A 14,221-nucleotide genomic window follows, 5' to 3' on the forward strand; every position below is an offset into this window, starting at 1 on the left:
TTTTTTCAGCAGCCAAGAATTGGGATTTGCTTCATCCGATTGGCCAACCTGTTGATTGGGTGAAGTCCGTTTGGTTCTCACAAATGATCTCAAAGCATTCATTTATTCATTGGGTGGTTGCTACAAATCGTCTTCCCACTCGAGACAGACTCCGGAGCTAGGGTTTGGATGTGCCAGATGTTTGTCTTCTTTTCCAAGCTGCTCCAGAATCAAAGTCACACTTGTTTTTTGATTGCCAGTACTCTGTTATTATTTGGTCTTCATTCTTCACGCACCACATCCTTCATCCACCATCTGGCTTTGATGCGATTGTTACATGGGTAAGATCTGCTTCTTCCATGTCCAAGCTTAATGATATTTGCAAGCTTATTCTTCAGGCGGCCATTTATGCGATTCGGAAGGAAAAGAATTCACGGCTGCATCGAGCTGTCTCCAAGCCTCCAGCTCATGTTATTCGTGAAATCCAGGCTATCATTCGAAGGAGATTAGTGGGTCTTGATTCTACCTCTATCTCTCCCTAATCTACCAATCATCAGGGATTTTCTTATCTCTTAACTTGGTTTGGCTATATACATTTCATAAATCATCTGGTTCTTTAGTTGGATTTGAATTTTTTTTTTGAAACTTGTTAAATTAGATTTTAAAAAAAAACTATTTTCTTTACATTTTAGTTCCTAAGGAATAAAAAGAAAGAAATTTGGTCGCGGCCAGAATATCAAAAAAAAATTTTAGAGAATAAGGTAACTTGGTTTTTATCCATGCCTTGAACCAAACCAGGTGGTCATTCCATTTTCTTATCTAGCATCGCCTGCAAGGCGCAGGGAGCTTAACCGAATTTGAATCGTCTTATCCATAATGCTTGCTATTATATCAGCTTGTACTGGTATATCGCCATGACGTCTAGCATTTCGTTCTTTCCAAACCGAAGTTAGGGTCATCTGTAGAGTATACCGAGCAAGGAATAGTTCTGTTTTGGGCAGAGCATTTGACGTTAGCAGCATCAAGATCTTATTCCAACGGTAAGTGTTATGCTCGCGGAGCAGTCCTCTTATTAGCTTTCTCCATATCTGATTTGAGAAACTACACTAAAAAAAAGGTGTTCTCTTGTTTCCATTGGAGCTGAGCAGAAGACGCATAAAGTGGCCAATCCCTGACTCCATTGCGCCATACACTCCAGTGTAGACAAGCGAGCATCGCTAGCCAGGTGATAAACGCACATCTTGGTGTTGTGTTTTTGAACCAGACCATTACGCTCCAAACTTTCTGCGGTGTTGGGTTCCGAAGATATTCCATGTGTGCTTTGATGAGAAGCTTGGTTTAAATATACCATTCTTCTTACACCAAAGAGCTTTCTCTTCTCGATGGTTCTTCTTTTCCTTTGCTTCAAGAATAGCCAGCTCAATAGAGTTTAGTTCATCACGCCGGTGGCGTCTTCGTCTGTGAGTCTGTCAAAACTTAGCCAGAGATGACTGTGCAGGAATTCCAAGAACAATAAATCCTTGAGTGCCCACCATATCAATAAGACGACCAAAAGAACTCCATTCATCAAACCAGAAAGATGTCATCTCCCCATTATTTGCTTCCATTCTATGAAAATCCCTGGCTAGAGATCAAGTTTTTAGAACTCTTTTCCATATACATGATCCTTGATTAAGAGCGTTTGGGAGAAACTAAACAGACTTGCTTAGCAGAATATATTCCTTGATCCACACAGTCCATAACGACGCACTATTAGACAACAGTCTCCATTAAATTTTTAGGTTGCAGACAGTATTTTCCTCTGTTAGAGATCGAATACCCAAACTCCCTTCGATCCTTGGACGACAAACATCAAACCATGCAACCTTTGCTTTACGAGTACTAAGAGCTGGACCCGACCATAAGAATGCACTACAAATTGACTCCACCTCTTTAATACAACTTTGGGGGAGTTGGAACGCGCCCATCCAGAAGTTTATCAGCCCTGATATTACCGATATCAACAGCTGCAAACGACCGGCGAAGGATATGTGTCGTACCGTCCAGATACTCATTTTGCTTCGAATCTTTGCCATAAGTGGACCGTAATCAGCTTTTGACATTTTTTGTCTTTAGGGGTAGTCTAAGATACCGCACCGACAGCTCCCCAGTATTAAACGGAAACCTGTTGGTGATTAATTCCCTGTTTACTTCTGAAACACCAGACATGAACAACGTTGATTTCTCCAGGCTTATCTTAAGCCCTGATAATCGTGCGAACTCATCAAACACCTCTACTATGCCTTCTATCGATCGTAATTTGCCATCAGAGAACACCAACAGATCGTCAGCAAAACAAAAATGGGTAAGCTTGATGTGCGAGCAGTTTGTATGGTATACAACTCTATTCACTGCAGCTACTCGACCTAAAATCTTAGATAACAAATTCATGCAAATCACGAATAGATAATGAGACAGAACACAACCTTGACGCAGCCCTCTACTGCTCTGAAAATATCCAGCTAACTCACCATTCACTTGAATCGAGAATGAAGCAGATGATATACAATGTTGTATCCAGTGGACGAATACATCAGGTATACCCAGCGTTTTCAACATATTCAAAACAAAACTCCAATGCACCATTTCGAAAGCTTTTGCAATATGAATCATCATAGAGCATCGCAAAGGAGCTCCATCCCTATGATAATCTTGTACAATCTCAGAAGCAAGTAGTACATTCTCGACCAAGAGGCAGCCTTCAACAAAGACTGATTGGTTTGGTGCGATGATGCCTGTAAGTAATCTCTTTAAGCGGTTAGCCAATATCTTTGAAATCACCTTATATAATACGTTGCAGCATGATATAGGACGGTAGTTCTTCATCTTTTCGCGTCTTTCTTTTTTGGGATTAGAGCCAAGATGGTGGAGTGCACACCCTTTGGCAGGAAACCGAACAGAAAAAAGGACTGCACCGTGATTGTTGCATCACTGCCTATGTGCGACCAAGCACCCTTGAAAAACTCTGTTGTAAAGTCATCCACACCTGGTGAATTGTTATTTGGCATTGAGAACACTACCCTTTTAATCTCTTCCTCTATTACCTCTGAGACAAGTTGTTCTCGCTCGAACGAGGATTGTGTATTATGTAGTTTCTGAAGAAAATCAACTTCTGCGCCTTAAAAATCCTCCAGAGAATGACCAAGGAATTCACAAAAATGCCGCTCTGCTTCCTCTTTGATATCACTTTGATTAGTAAGCACAATTCCATCCTTGCTTCTTGCACAAATCTGTATAAGCTGCCTTTGTGCGTTTAGATAAATCACAACATCGCTGCTTAGACATTTCATGCAATGTTGGCTTAAGATTCTTTAGTTTCTTAGTCAACATGTGCATTGCAGATGTCGAATGGAACAATGCATCTGTTACTCCCTAGTACTGTTCGACCAGCAAAAATTCAGGCACCTTTACGAGCTGATTCACAAACTTGAATGGCTTTTTAATGTCCTCCTGTTTGTTGTCAAGATAGAAACAACCCCGCAGATGGTCAGAGCAACCCCCAGCCTCAAATACAGAGTAAGAGTGCGTGAAAGTCACGAGCCAATCCTCATTCATTAGCATCTTATCAAGTTTCTTGTGGATTAGGTCTTCTTGCCTTTTGTTACACCAAGTAAACCAAGGTTCATAAATTCCAATATCAACCATATTACAGTAGCTAATAGCATCCTGAAAATCCAAAGATCCCTGATATTAGCTGCACCTGAGATAACATCTGAATGATCCTCACTCGCCAGGACTTCATTGAAGTCGCCGCAGACCATCCATCTCCTACCGCAACATGTATGAGCATGCAAATCTTTCATCTCCTCCCATAGAGTTCTGCGCTCAGCTGCAGTGTTCAGAGCATATACAAAAGAGCAAACAACAATCTCATCCTGACCAGCAAAAGCTATTTCACATGAGATCATCTGCTCGCTTTTTTAAATAACTTTCAGCTGAATATCCTTCCTCCATAAAACCCATATCCGCCTTAGCGGGTTGTATTCATAGTTCGATGCAGACGGCTACTCCGGAAAAACTGTAGATATAATTTTCAAACTGTTCATCAACTTCACTCAAGTTTCCAAAATGCAACCAAAAGAAGAATTATTTCATCGCACCCAATCTTATACCACTGAATGCTTGGATCGTTTATTGAAGCCGCAAATATTCCAAAAAATACCAATCATTGCGATTGGTTTTTTTTTTGTATCCCGGTTGTTCTTCCTCCTTGTTTTGCGAGTTACTGGTCGCTGTTGGGGACGGTCAGTTACAAATCGATGAGCTGACTTAGCAGCTCGTTTAAGTATTTTTCGGTTGGCCTTTACACTTGCGTCAGGTAAAGCCGTTTCGTGTTGCACCGACTGATTTTCTAAACTCGAGTCAGTTGCTTTAGAAATCTGAAGTTTTCCATCATCTTCCTTTCCCTCATCAACATCGACCTCTTTCTCTGCTTCCTCATCATCATAATCATCATCATTGTTGTCTGTCAGAGCAAAATACTGGGAGCCAGACGAACGAGATTCCGATTCAGACTCCACTGATTTTTCTTTTAGGTTGCGAGATGTCTTTGTTGAAGAAATCCATTCTGTTTCGCCTCCTGCAAAACTACTCTGATTCGCCTGCACGCCAAGTGAGAGAGATCTCCGTACTGAACCTGTAGGAGCCTTTTTAGCATTACCCTTTTCCTTCTTCAAAACAGAAGAAAACAGAGATTCAATTACCTTTTCAACTTGCACAACTGCAACTTTTTCCACCGACTTTTCAACCTGTTTGCTTGTTGCATCTGCAACAACCTCCCTGGTAGTAGTAGTCACCGGCGTAACAGTCTTTTGTAGAATCTTTACCTGACCAGGATGGGTTTTGCATTCGGTCCCTACATGTCCCCACCCTCCACACAATGTACAAAGTGGTGGCAACCAAGGAAATTTGTACAGAACTTTCACCTGCACTTCTTCGATTTCATAACACTGTGATGTTGGTAAGGGTTTCGTCAAATAAACATCAACTGAAATCCAAGCAACATCAAACTACTTGACCCACACAGTATTAGGATGTAATTGCCTTGGCGTTCCCACTGGGCTAGCCAAGTAGCTTAATCCCTTCCAATTGTACATGAGGTACGTTCTTGAGAATAACCCATAAGGGTATTGACTTCATCACTGGTTGTGCTTCCTCTGCAATCGGGCTCCATTTAGAAACAATCATGGGGATATCTTTGATATTCCACATTCACCTCCGCAATACCTTTTCTCTTACTCCTTGGTCCTTGATCCGGAACTTTACTGTTGTCTCATTAATGACAGAAACATCAACATTGATACTTTTATCTCCAAGCAGTGGCAGAGACAGAAAGTTTTTTTATTGGGGGCATATATGTAACATGTATGATTTTATTAGTGGGGGCGTTAATAGTTTGCTTTATAAGTTACACCAGTTTTTAATAATTTACCGGGGGCATATGACCCCAACATACTTTATGTGGCTCCGCCACTATCGCCAAGAGACCAGATTTTATTCACAATCATGTGAATTGATCTAACGTGTGGAGCAGTTTTTAGGAATTTTCTCAAAATACAATCATTCAAAGTGTGGATTTGAATTTGTAATTCTCGTTCTGGGTTTATCTTCTATTACTTTGTTCTTGTTGTTTTTGTTTTGTAATTTATTTTTGGATTTTTTTCTTTTGGTTCTCATGTACGATATTATTTGTTTATAATTCGTCTAGAAATATCTTTTTTTAAAAAAAAAGCAAAGAAAAAAATAAAAATAATATTAAAAAAGAAATATATATATATATATATATTATTTTACCATTTAAATAGTCAGATCTGAATTGACTATACATTTTTCCCATCAACTAAAAACCACATGGGTTCCGTTTAATCTCAATTTGGGTGTTTTGTAGAGTTTATATCTTGATACAAACTCGCATATTGTAGGTTACTCGGTCCCAATAAATCTCAAGTGGGACCCACTTTTGGCACATGTCAAAATTCTTGTCGTGATATAATGTGGGGTCAGTTTGCCGCGTGCCAAAGCCATCTTACTTTTGGTGTCCAAGCTCGTTAAATTTTATACTCTCTTCAAACAATGCTTTTCTTTCTCATCAATCCATCTTTCTGTAGCTTCTTTATGCCAATCTTCAATTAAACATTAATTCTTTTAACATGTATAGGAGAGATTGGATTCTAGTCTAGCAAGAGTGTTTGTTATGATATTACCTAGTTTGCTTTCTAACTCGTGATCCAATGGAAATTTGACGTTGAACTAATCGCACTTTAAGTTACACAAGGTAGGAGTATTCCATTTATATTTTCCTAAACCATACCGTGAATTAGGCTTGGGAATTTGGTTAACCAAACCGAACCGATCCATTTTCAGTTTTCTGATCAATTCGGTTCTTAAAAATCTTACCAAAATTAACTGAAAAACATTACGGTAGATGTGGTTAGTTCGGATTTTTAAAATTTTGCAAAAATTAACCAAAATTTTCGGTAATTTTGGTTATATTCGGTTAATTTGATTCAGAGTTTTATATATATATTGGTAAATTTTGGTATCATTCGGTATAAGTCTGTTTGGAAAATTTGAAGAAAAAAAGAAATGGATCAGTTCGATCCTAACCGATTACCAATTCCAATTTTGGAAATTGACGATCGGTTCAGACCTCCAAACCGAACCGAAAACCAAAAATTCTCAAGCCTACCGTGAATGGGAAAATTGGCTAATTCAGACCTAAACTTGTGGAAAGTGTTAAAGTTAGACTTGAACTATTTTTCTAGTTAAAACATACTTAAACATTACGTACTGTGCTTTATCATACTTGAACTCTGTTAACATTTGAAAGGCATTTTTAATCTTTGGTATAATTTGAATTTCGTACTCCATCTTTATGCTCTGTGCTAAAACCAATTCCCAACATAACTCTGTTAAGTTTTCTGTCAAGCCGTGGTCTACGTGGCGGCCACGTAAGTGACATCGTCGTTTAAGGTCTCTCTATTTTTTTGGAAAAAACGTGAAAACGACGTCATCTGTTCCTTAACTTGGCGAAAACACATTCTATCCCGCGACACAACCTTTCTTATTCTCTTCTATTGCTTTTCAAAGCCAGTGTTTATGGCTTTTCTGTTGGTTTTTTGGATTTTGATACTCATATTATTGCTTTTACTTTCAAAACTCTAGTTCTGAGAATGATATTGATTGGATTTTGAGACTCTTGTTATTGCTTCTACTCTGATTTTTGATTTTCTTTTTGTTCTAGAACGAGAATTTTGCATAGTGAAACAAATTTGAACAACAGTTCAATACATTGTCGAACCTAAACCATGATAATGACAAAGAGTTGTGTTCTCATTATCAATACACAAAATGTGGCTCAAACACGACAATGCCAAAGACTAAAACAACACATAATCGTTATGGAAAATGCAAAAAACACTACAGATAATCCTAATGGAAAATGTAAAACACGATCACACCCATTACCAATCCACTAACCATCACATTCTTAATGGAACTCATGACTGCATTAAGCTTCTCAATCTCATTTTTGCAGGAACAGACATCAGCTTTTAACTCTCCAATCTCCTTCTCAAATCCAGCGGCTTCTACTTTCAATGCTTCAAGTTCAGGTCGAAAGCGTTCAACCTCTTCGACGATAGAAACATCTGTCCACTTGAACAGATGATTTTTATCCTAACAACAATACAACAGACTCGATTTATATGGGTCACTGACATCAAACTAAAGAACAAATTAATTAACAGAGACTATACATTACCTCCTTGGATCTATACGGACAACAGTAGAATAGTCTCCCCGGATTTTGATACGTCTCCGAAGTTCTGATAATAGCTCGGGCACCACATCGACATTTCGATGGTATGCCTCTTTCCCGCTCAGTCTCGTGCCGCTTGAAGGAGATTACTTCAAACAAAACAATGGCGGTAGTTATCAGATGAAAAAAAAAAAGAAATCTACTCACAACGTAATACACTAACAAACACATAAGAGGGAAAAATATTTAATACCCGAACTGCTAGAAGAAGACATTGAATTCGAACAACAATCCAAAGACTGAAGAATTTGATTTTTAAATCCCTAAGTCGTCGATAAGTCAAGTATCGAAGGGTTGAAGAAGATATAAACGACATCGCTTTATGTATTTTACTTGTTAAACTTCATAAGTCCAAAACGACGTCGTCGTTGATGTTGATGCCACGTATACGTGATTTAACGGATCGTTAACATTTATGGACGGAAATTGATTTAAGCGCAATACACATAGATTACGGATGAAAATCAAACTTTTATAAGGTTTAAGTATGTTTTAACTAGAAAAATAGTTCAAGCCTAACTTTAACACTTTCCACAAGTTTAGGTCTGAATTAGCCAATTTTCCCCCTGAATGATATGATAAAGTTAGAGCTATTCCACTTGTATATGCTTTCCACCTCTGCTGAAATTTGAAGATAGATAAAGCAATTTGTGAATTATAATTAATCACTTATAAACATCAAAAATGCATTACACTCAAGAGTTGTTGACCCCAAAAAAAAAAAAATACGATTAGAGTTAGTTCATGCTTCAGCATCATACTTCTTATAGACCAGAACTTGCTTCTCCTCCCACCATTTTTGCGCTTCCTTCTCTGAAAACCTCTTTCGACTGCAACCAAAATAAAAGCAAGAATCACATTAACCCTTAACCATACTTCAAACTTGCTATAAACTATATCAAACACACTTAATATTCTTACCTAAATCGTACGCGTTTAAGCGTCTTCTGACCACAAGGCAAAGCCGTGAAAGTTATATATACACCAGGCTCGTATTGCTCCACTTGTTCTGCTTTTGATTCTTGTGTTCCGTTCAGGAGAAGCCCTGCTCTTGTGATAGCAGGCGATGCATCTACTAATAGCCTAATGTTACTGTCACGGCTCGAGCATTTCGTGACACTTTTTTCTACAACTTGTTTGTTTTCGGATTGTGAACAAGTCGTGGTGATTGGTGTAAGATATGGAATGGACATGGAATCATCAAAGATTGGTGAGACTTGAGAAGGATTACACGCAATGCCGGTCTTAAGATTACTCTGTTTATCCTTATTCGTTTGAAGCTGCAAGAAAAGAAGTTAGAGAACAGAGAAACAGAGAGAGATGTATAATTATAAACTCTGTTTTACTTTGTACCTTTGAGGCCATAGCTTTTATAATCTCTTTAGCAGCTTTAGACTTCTCAGCTTCTTCTTTAGCAACTTCTGATGTCTTCGCGAGCTCTCTTTGACATTCTTCAATCTTATCATTACCAAGTTCACACTGCTTCCGGAGATTTCTTACCTACATTGTCATAAAAATGGAATCTTGATTATGTTTCAGCAAAAAAAAAAAAAAATGGAATCTTGACTATGTAATATGATGATATAGATACCAAAAACAGAGGATAAAGTACTTTACCTCGGCTTTTAGCCTTTCGATTTCTTCGATTAAGATCTTATTCGACTCAGACGAGGTTGAAATCTTTGAAGAAGATGGTCTTCTTGAAGAGACTGATAGATTCCTAGGACTTCTCAAAGAGAGTGACATTTTATCAAATTGAAACAGAGAAGGAACAGAGACTTGTCCCCATCGAGGTTGTTCATTAGCTTGTGGAAGATTCTGCCTCTGATTCTCTGATTCTGTTTCTGTCCATTCCTCAGATACCCTTCGTGTAACCAACTGCATCTTTGGAGTAAGATTCTTCTCCATCTTAACATTGTTTGAAAACTCTGTTATTCTCCATAGATGATCATAGCAAGAATCACAAACTCGAGAAAGCTTGCTTTTGTTTGGTGCCAAAGAAGCATTGACAGCTTTCTTGCTACTACATGCGTTACAGAACAAGAGACCACAGTTGTAACAGTTATGCTTCTTCCTCGTGAATCCAAAAACCGATTTGCAAGAACTACAAGCGGTTTGATCAGTCAAAGAGATCTCTTTATGCAAACAGATCGCAGCCGTCAAATTCAACCCGCAAGCTATACTCTCTACCAATCTATCCCCTAAAGACTCAACAAGAACCGGTAAGTTTCTATCTCTAACGTCACCTAACCCAAGCTGTCCGTTTACGCCTTTTCCCCAAGTATAAACATTTCCAAACGAAGTTAACACTGCTACATGATGTGAACCAGAAGCAATCTCTTTAACAAACTGTCTTGTAAGATTGCCTAAAACAACATTTATCGACTTATCCTTTGCCCGTGGACATCCCAACTGTCCGTGGATTGAGCTTCCCATTGTATAAACCGTTCCACGAACGCTGAGTGCAACCGTTAAAGTCCATCCACAAGAGACTTTAATAAAGTCATGGTCAGCTAGCTCGGAGACACAAGTTGGCAAGAGCTTTCTCTTGCTATCTGTATGTCCTAACCGTCCTTTATCTCCATCTCCCCAAGTAAACAACTTCCCGGAGCTCTTAGCATTGTAATATTTCCGGTCGATAGCAGTTTCCACTATTGCAGCCGTGTGCCACGGTCCACAAGAGACGGATATTACCTTCATTCGCTTCAAAGACTCAACTTCTTTCGGTTTTGTAACATTCTCAAGGCTCCCATGTCCAAGAACTCCAAAGGTTCCACTACCATAAGTGAAAAGCTGACCGGAACTAGTCACAATCGCCGTGTGCCACGCGCCACAAGCGACGCTAGAAACACTCAAATAACCGCTAAAAAGATCGGATATTTTCCTAGTTAAGAATTGTCTTCCTGATTCTCCAATGGTTCCACCGTCGATTCCCCACAGATACAGCTCTCCGGATTCTGTAACAGCGCATGTTTGATGATCACTACAAGCCACTGATCCAACCGCAACACCTTCTAGTGACTCAACTCGTTTTGGATGGTCGATGTCAATGTTAACTTTAAGTCCAAGCTTACCGCTGTTTCCATTTCCCCAACAGAACACTTCTCCTTGTCTTGTAACCAGAGCAGCGTGTTTTGCACCTAAAGATATACTTTGTACATCAAACATGGTGGCAGATTCTAAAAGCTGAGGAGATAACGCATCGTTTTGATTCTTTGATCCTTCAAGAAGACCCGTTGTAGCTCCCCAAATCATTATGTCCTTGAGGACATTTGATCTTGTAGTCGTTTGAGTTATGATACTAGGAGGAGGAGAAGCAACAAACCTCTGTGAACCTATTCGGTCACAATCTGAGTTCCTCAGACTATAATCTGTTTCATAGTGGGGAGAAACTGGACCAAAGCCATCAGAAGCAGCTGATTCAACGGAGTAAAAACTGTCGGAAGAACATGACAAACCATTCGATAAACAACGTTCCTCAAGTAATGTAGATGGACTTCCACATAAACTGCGTATCTTCAAGAACATAACAATACACATCAAGAATTGGAATGGTGAAACAAGATCAAGGCAAGAAAAGAGTTTTTAGTTTTTAGTTACCTGAGTGAAGTCAGGGGTCTCTTCAAGAAGTCCAAGATTCTGTTTCCTGCGTATAAAACCAGCAGGACTATTGATGCAACTTTGAGCTCCCCTGCTCGTCCTTAGATTCGCAGAAGATCTAGCATTGTGGTGCTTCGTTATCACTGCTCTAAGACCTTTAAACCAAGAGTCTGCTTGTGCTTTATCCTTGCATATCTACATCACCAACAAAACCTTTTCAATAAATAGAAAAGTCCTGATTTTGTTAAATGTCAAACATAACCGAACTTACAAGATCAAGAGTGTGTTCTCCATTTGCATATATGAGTGAAAAAGACTGCTCCTTTCGATCTGGTTGAGCTTGTTTCTGAAAGTTTGGCTAAGAACAAGAAGGAAAATTACATTTCATCATCAGCTTCAATCTGGAATGATCAAAGAAAAGGTTTATTTGCTACATACCGTGATCTGTCCTCGAACAATCGTTATAACCGAGCTCAATCTCAATTGTCTCTCTTCTTGTCCTGAGTACCAAATCAGATACTTCTCATCCTTCAAAGAGAAAAAGAACACAACTTTACCAAAACCCTTTAATGATCTCAATCTCTCTGTCTTTGTTTTCCACATTTGGAGGTATTTTATTAAAAAATCAAAGGAATCTACCATGGAGAGTTTGAAAGGACAGAACTTTGGGTTTCCTCTTCTCCGACATTTCAGAAGTTGTGCACCTTTCTTCAAAGCCAAGATAGCCTGCAACAAAACAATTCAATCATTATACCAAAATTCATAAAGACCTCGAATTCTGAACAGATCTCTAAAATAGTTTGAATTTAATTATGAACAGAGTTATGAGATCTTGAGTAGTGATTCTAATGTGTTCCAGAAAACAAAATATCTGAAGACAGAGAACTGGTAATGGAATGAACACAGAGTGTGAACAGTAATCTCTCGAGAGAGATAAAAATGGAGAAAATGCATCAATCATTTAATTTCTGTAACCAAAAAATTGTGGAAAAAGGTGGGAAACAAGAATCATTAAGAAGAAGAGAAGATTCAAATTTAGAAAAAGAGAAAAAGAAATTTAAAAGTAAGAGATAAAGCAGAGAAGAAATCAGAATTGATCAACATTCATCAAAACCTGTTCGTCGGTTCTGTCACGCGGCACTGAAGCTGAGATTTGCTGTTCGCCCATAACTTTGTCAGAGACGAAGAAGAAGAAGAAGAAGAAGAAGAAGAAGAAGAAGAAGAAGAAGAAGAAGAAGAAGAAGAAGAAGAAGAAGAAGAAGAAGAAAAGAAGAAGGAAAAGAAGAGAATTTGTGTATAAATAAATTCGATTTTTCACTTATTTGTATTCTCTCAGCTAGAAAGGTAATTTATATTCTAATAGAAAAATTGATTTGTCTTCAGCTAAGTTGCTAAAACCACTGTAGTAGTATAAACATTAAACCCAATTTCAATAGTTTTGTTTCCTTAATTAACCCAAAATTCAAGATTCTCCCAATGTTTATGCCTCCGTGTTTGCTTAATATATCTTCTAACTGTTTTCTTTTCTCTAACCAATTTAAATCTATATATACGATTAAATTCAAATGATGTGATATCGATAGTTGCAGAAAGATTCATTTCTAAAACTTAATTAGTTAAATATGGTCCCATGCCGAATATATATATAAGGACCAAAAACAAAACTTTTCAAATTTTAAATAAAATTGAAATTATATTCATAGTGAAGTGGACATAGGAAATATATTCTGAAACTCGGTATTTATTTTGTCAACAACAGACTTAGTAATTTAAAATGAAAAGAATCAGATTTGTTTTCAATATGTTAAGAATAGGTTAATTTATTAAATTAAAGTATATAGTCTTTTTCATCAGTTTGAATCTTTTTGTAAGTAATGTGGTGCTTTGTATGATTAGTATTGTTTTGATATTATTATATGTTTATAAGCTATAAAAAATAAACTAAAAACATGATATATAATCACTTTTTTGCAACTTATGATTTATAATCACATCCTTGATTTTTTCCGAAGTATCTATATTTTAACGTATCATTATTTTTATTAAAGATGTTATCAATATAAAAATATTATTATTTTAACTAGCGGAGCTACACATTCTTTGCAATTAGGGTCGTTAAACCATTTTTGGTTTGTATACATTTTTGGCATATTTTTTAATAACGTATATGTGACCTTATAAGTTGTAAATCGTTTGATTATGTAGCATTAACATTTCATCGAAAATTCAAGATAATATATGCAGAAATTGGACCAAGAAATATAACTTACTAATTTGTATTACTTTTGTTATTAGTGTCACTATTCGGATTCAATTTTACAGAAATTTTTTTAAAAAAAGTTGGGTGTTGTACTTTGTTCTTCGTTGACCACAAAAAGGTAACGGCTAATCAATTTGATATGGTTTGAATTTAATAAATGTGTTTAAGGTGCATAAGTACTTAAATAGTGAGTTATACTCCAATTAATTATTATACAATCTATTAAGGAAAATAAGAGAGGAGAGAGTTGCACGTGTGCACAAAAACCACATGGGTTACTTTCAGTTTTTTTGTGTGTGTTTTTCTTAATTATTACCCCTTTCTTTCGGCAATTATTCACTTCTCTTTTTCTTTTGTTTTCCTTCTGCAATTATTAGTTTCTCACTCGTTGCCTCCCATTTTTTTTGTCATTTTCCTCTTTTTTCTTTTTTTACTTTTTGTTATTATCAACTAGACAACTGGCATGAAGACAAGTATACGACACAAACCCAACATTGTCAACCTTTTTTGTAAGAAACCAAGCA

General features: G+C 37.4%; 1 protein-coding gene across 1 annotated transcript; it reads right to left on the minus strand.

The window, feature by feature from the left end:
• Window positions 1–8,552: 8,552 nt before the first annotated feature.
• LOC18008744 (PH, RCC1 and FYVE domains-containing protein 1) lies at window positions 8,553–12,660 on the minus strand. The gene is made up of 9 exons (XM_006391265.2): window positions 12,552–12,660; window positions 12,077–12,163; window positions 11,876–11,965; window positions 11,709–11,795; window positions 11,438–11,632; window positions 9,455–11,353; window positions 9,191–9,337; window positions 8,759–9,117; window positions 8,553–8,667 (listed from the first exon to the last, which is right to left on the minus strand). Exons 1-9 carry the CDS (start codon window positions 12,603–12,605, stop codon window positions 8,580–8,582), a joined length of 3,006 nt encoding a protein of 1,001 aa, XP_006391327.1. The 5' UTR covers window positions 12,606–12,660; the 3' UTR covers window positions 8,553–8,579.
• Window positions 12,661–14,221: the final 1,561 nt, after the last annotated feature.

Source organism: Eutrema salsugineum, unplaced genomic scaffold (genome assembly GCF_000478725.1).
Source record: "Eutrema salsugineum unplaced genomic scaffold, Eutsalg1_0 scaffold_9, whole genome shotgun sequence".
NCBI classification, from domain to species: Eukaryota; Viridiplantae; Streptophyta; class Magnoliopsida; order Brassicales; family Brassicaceae; genus Eutrema; species Eutrema salsugineum.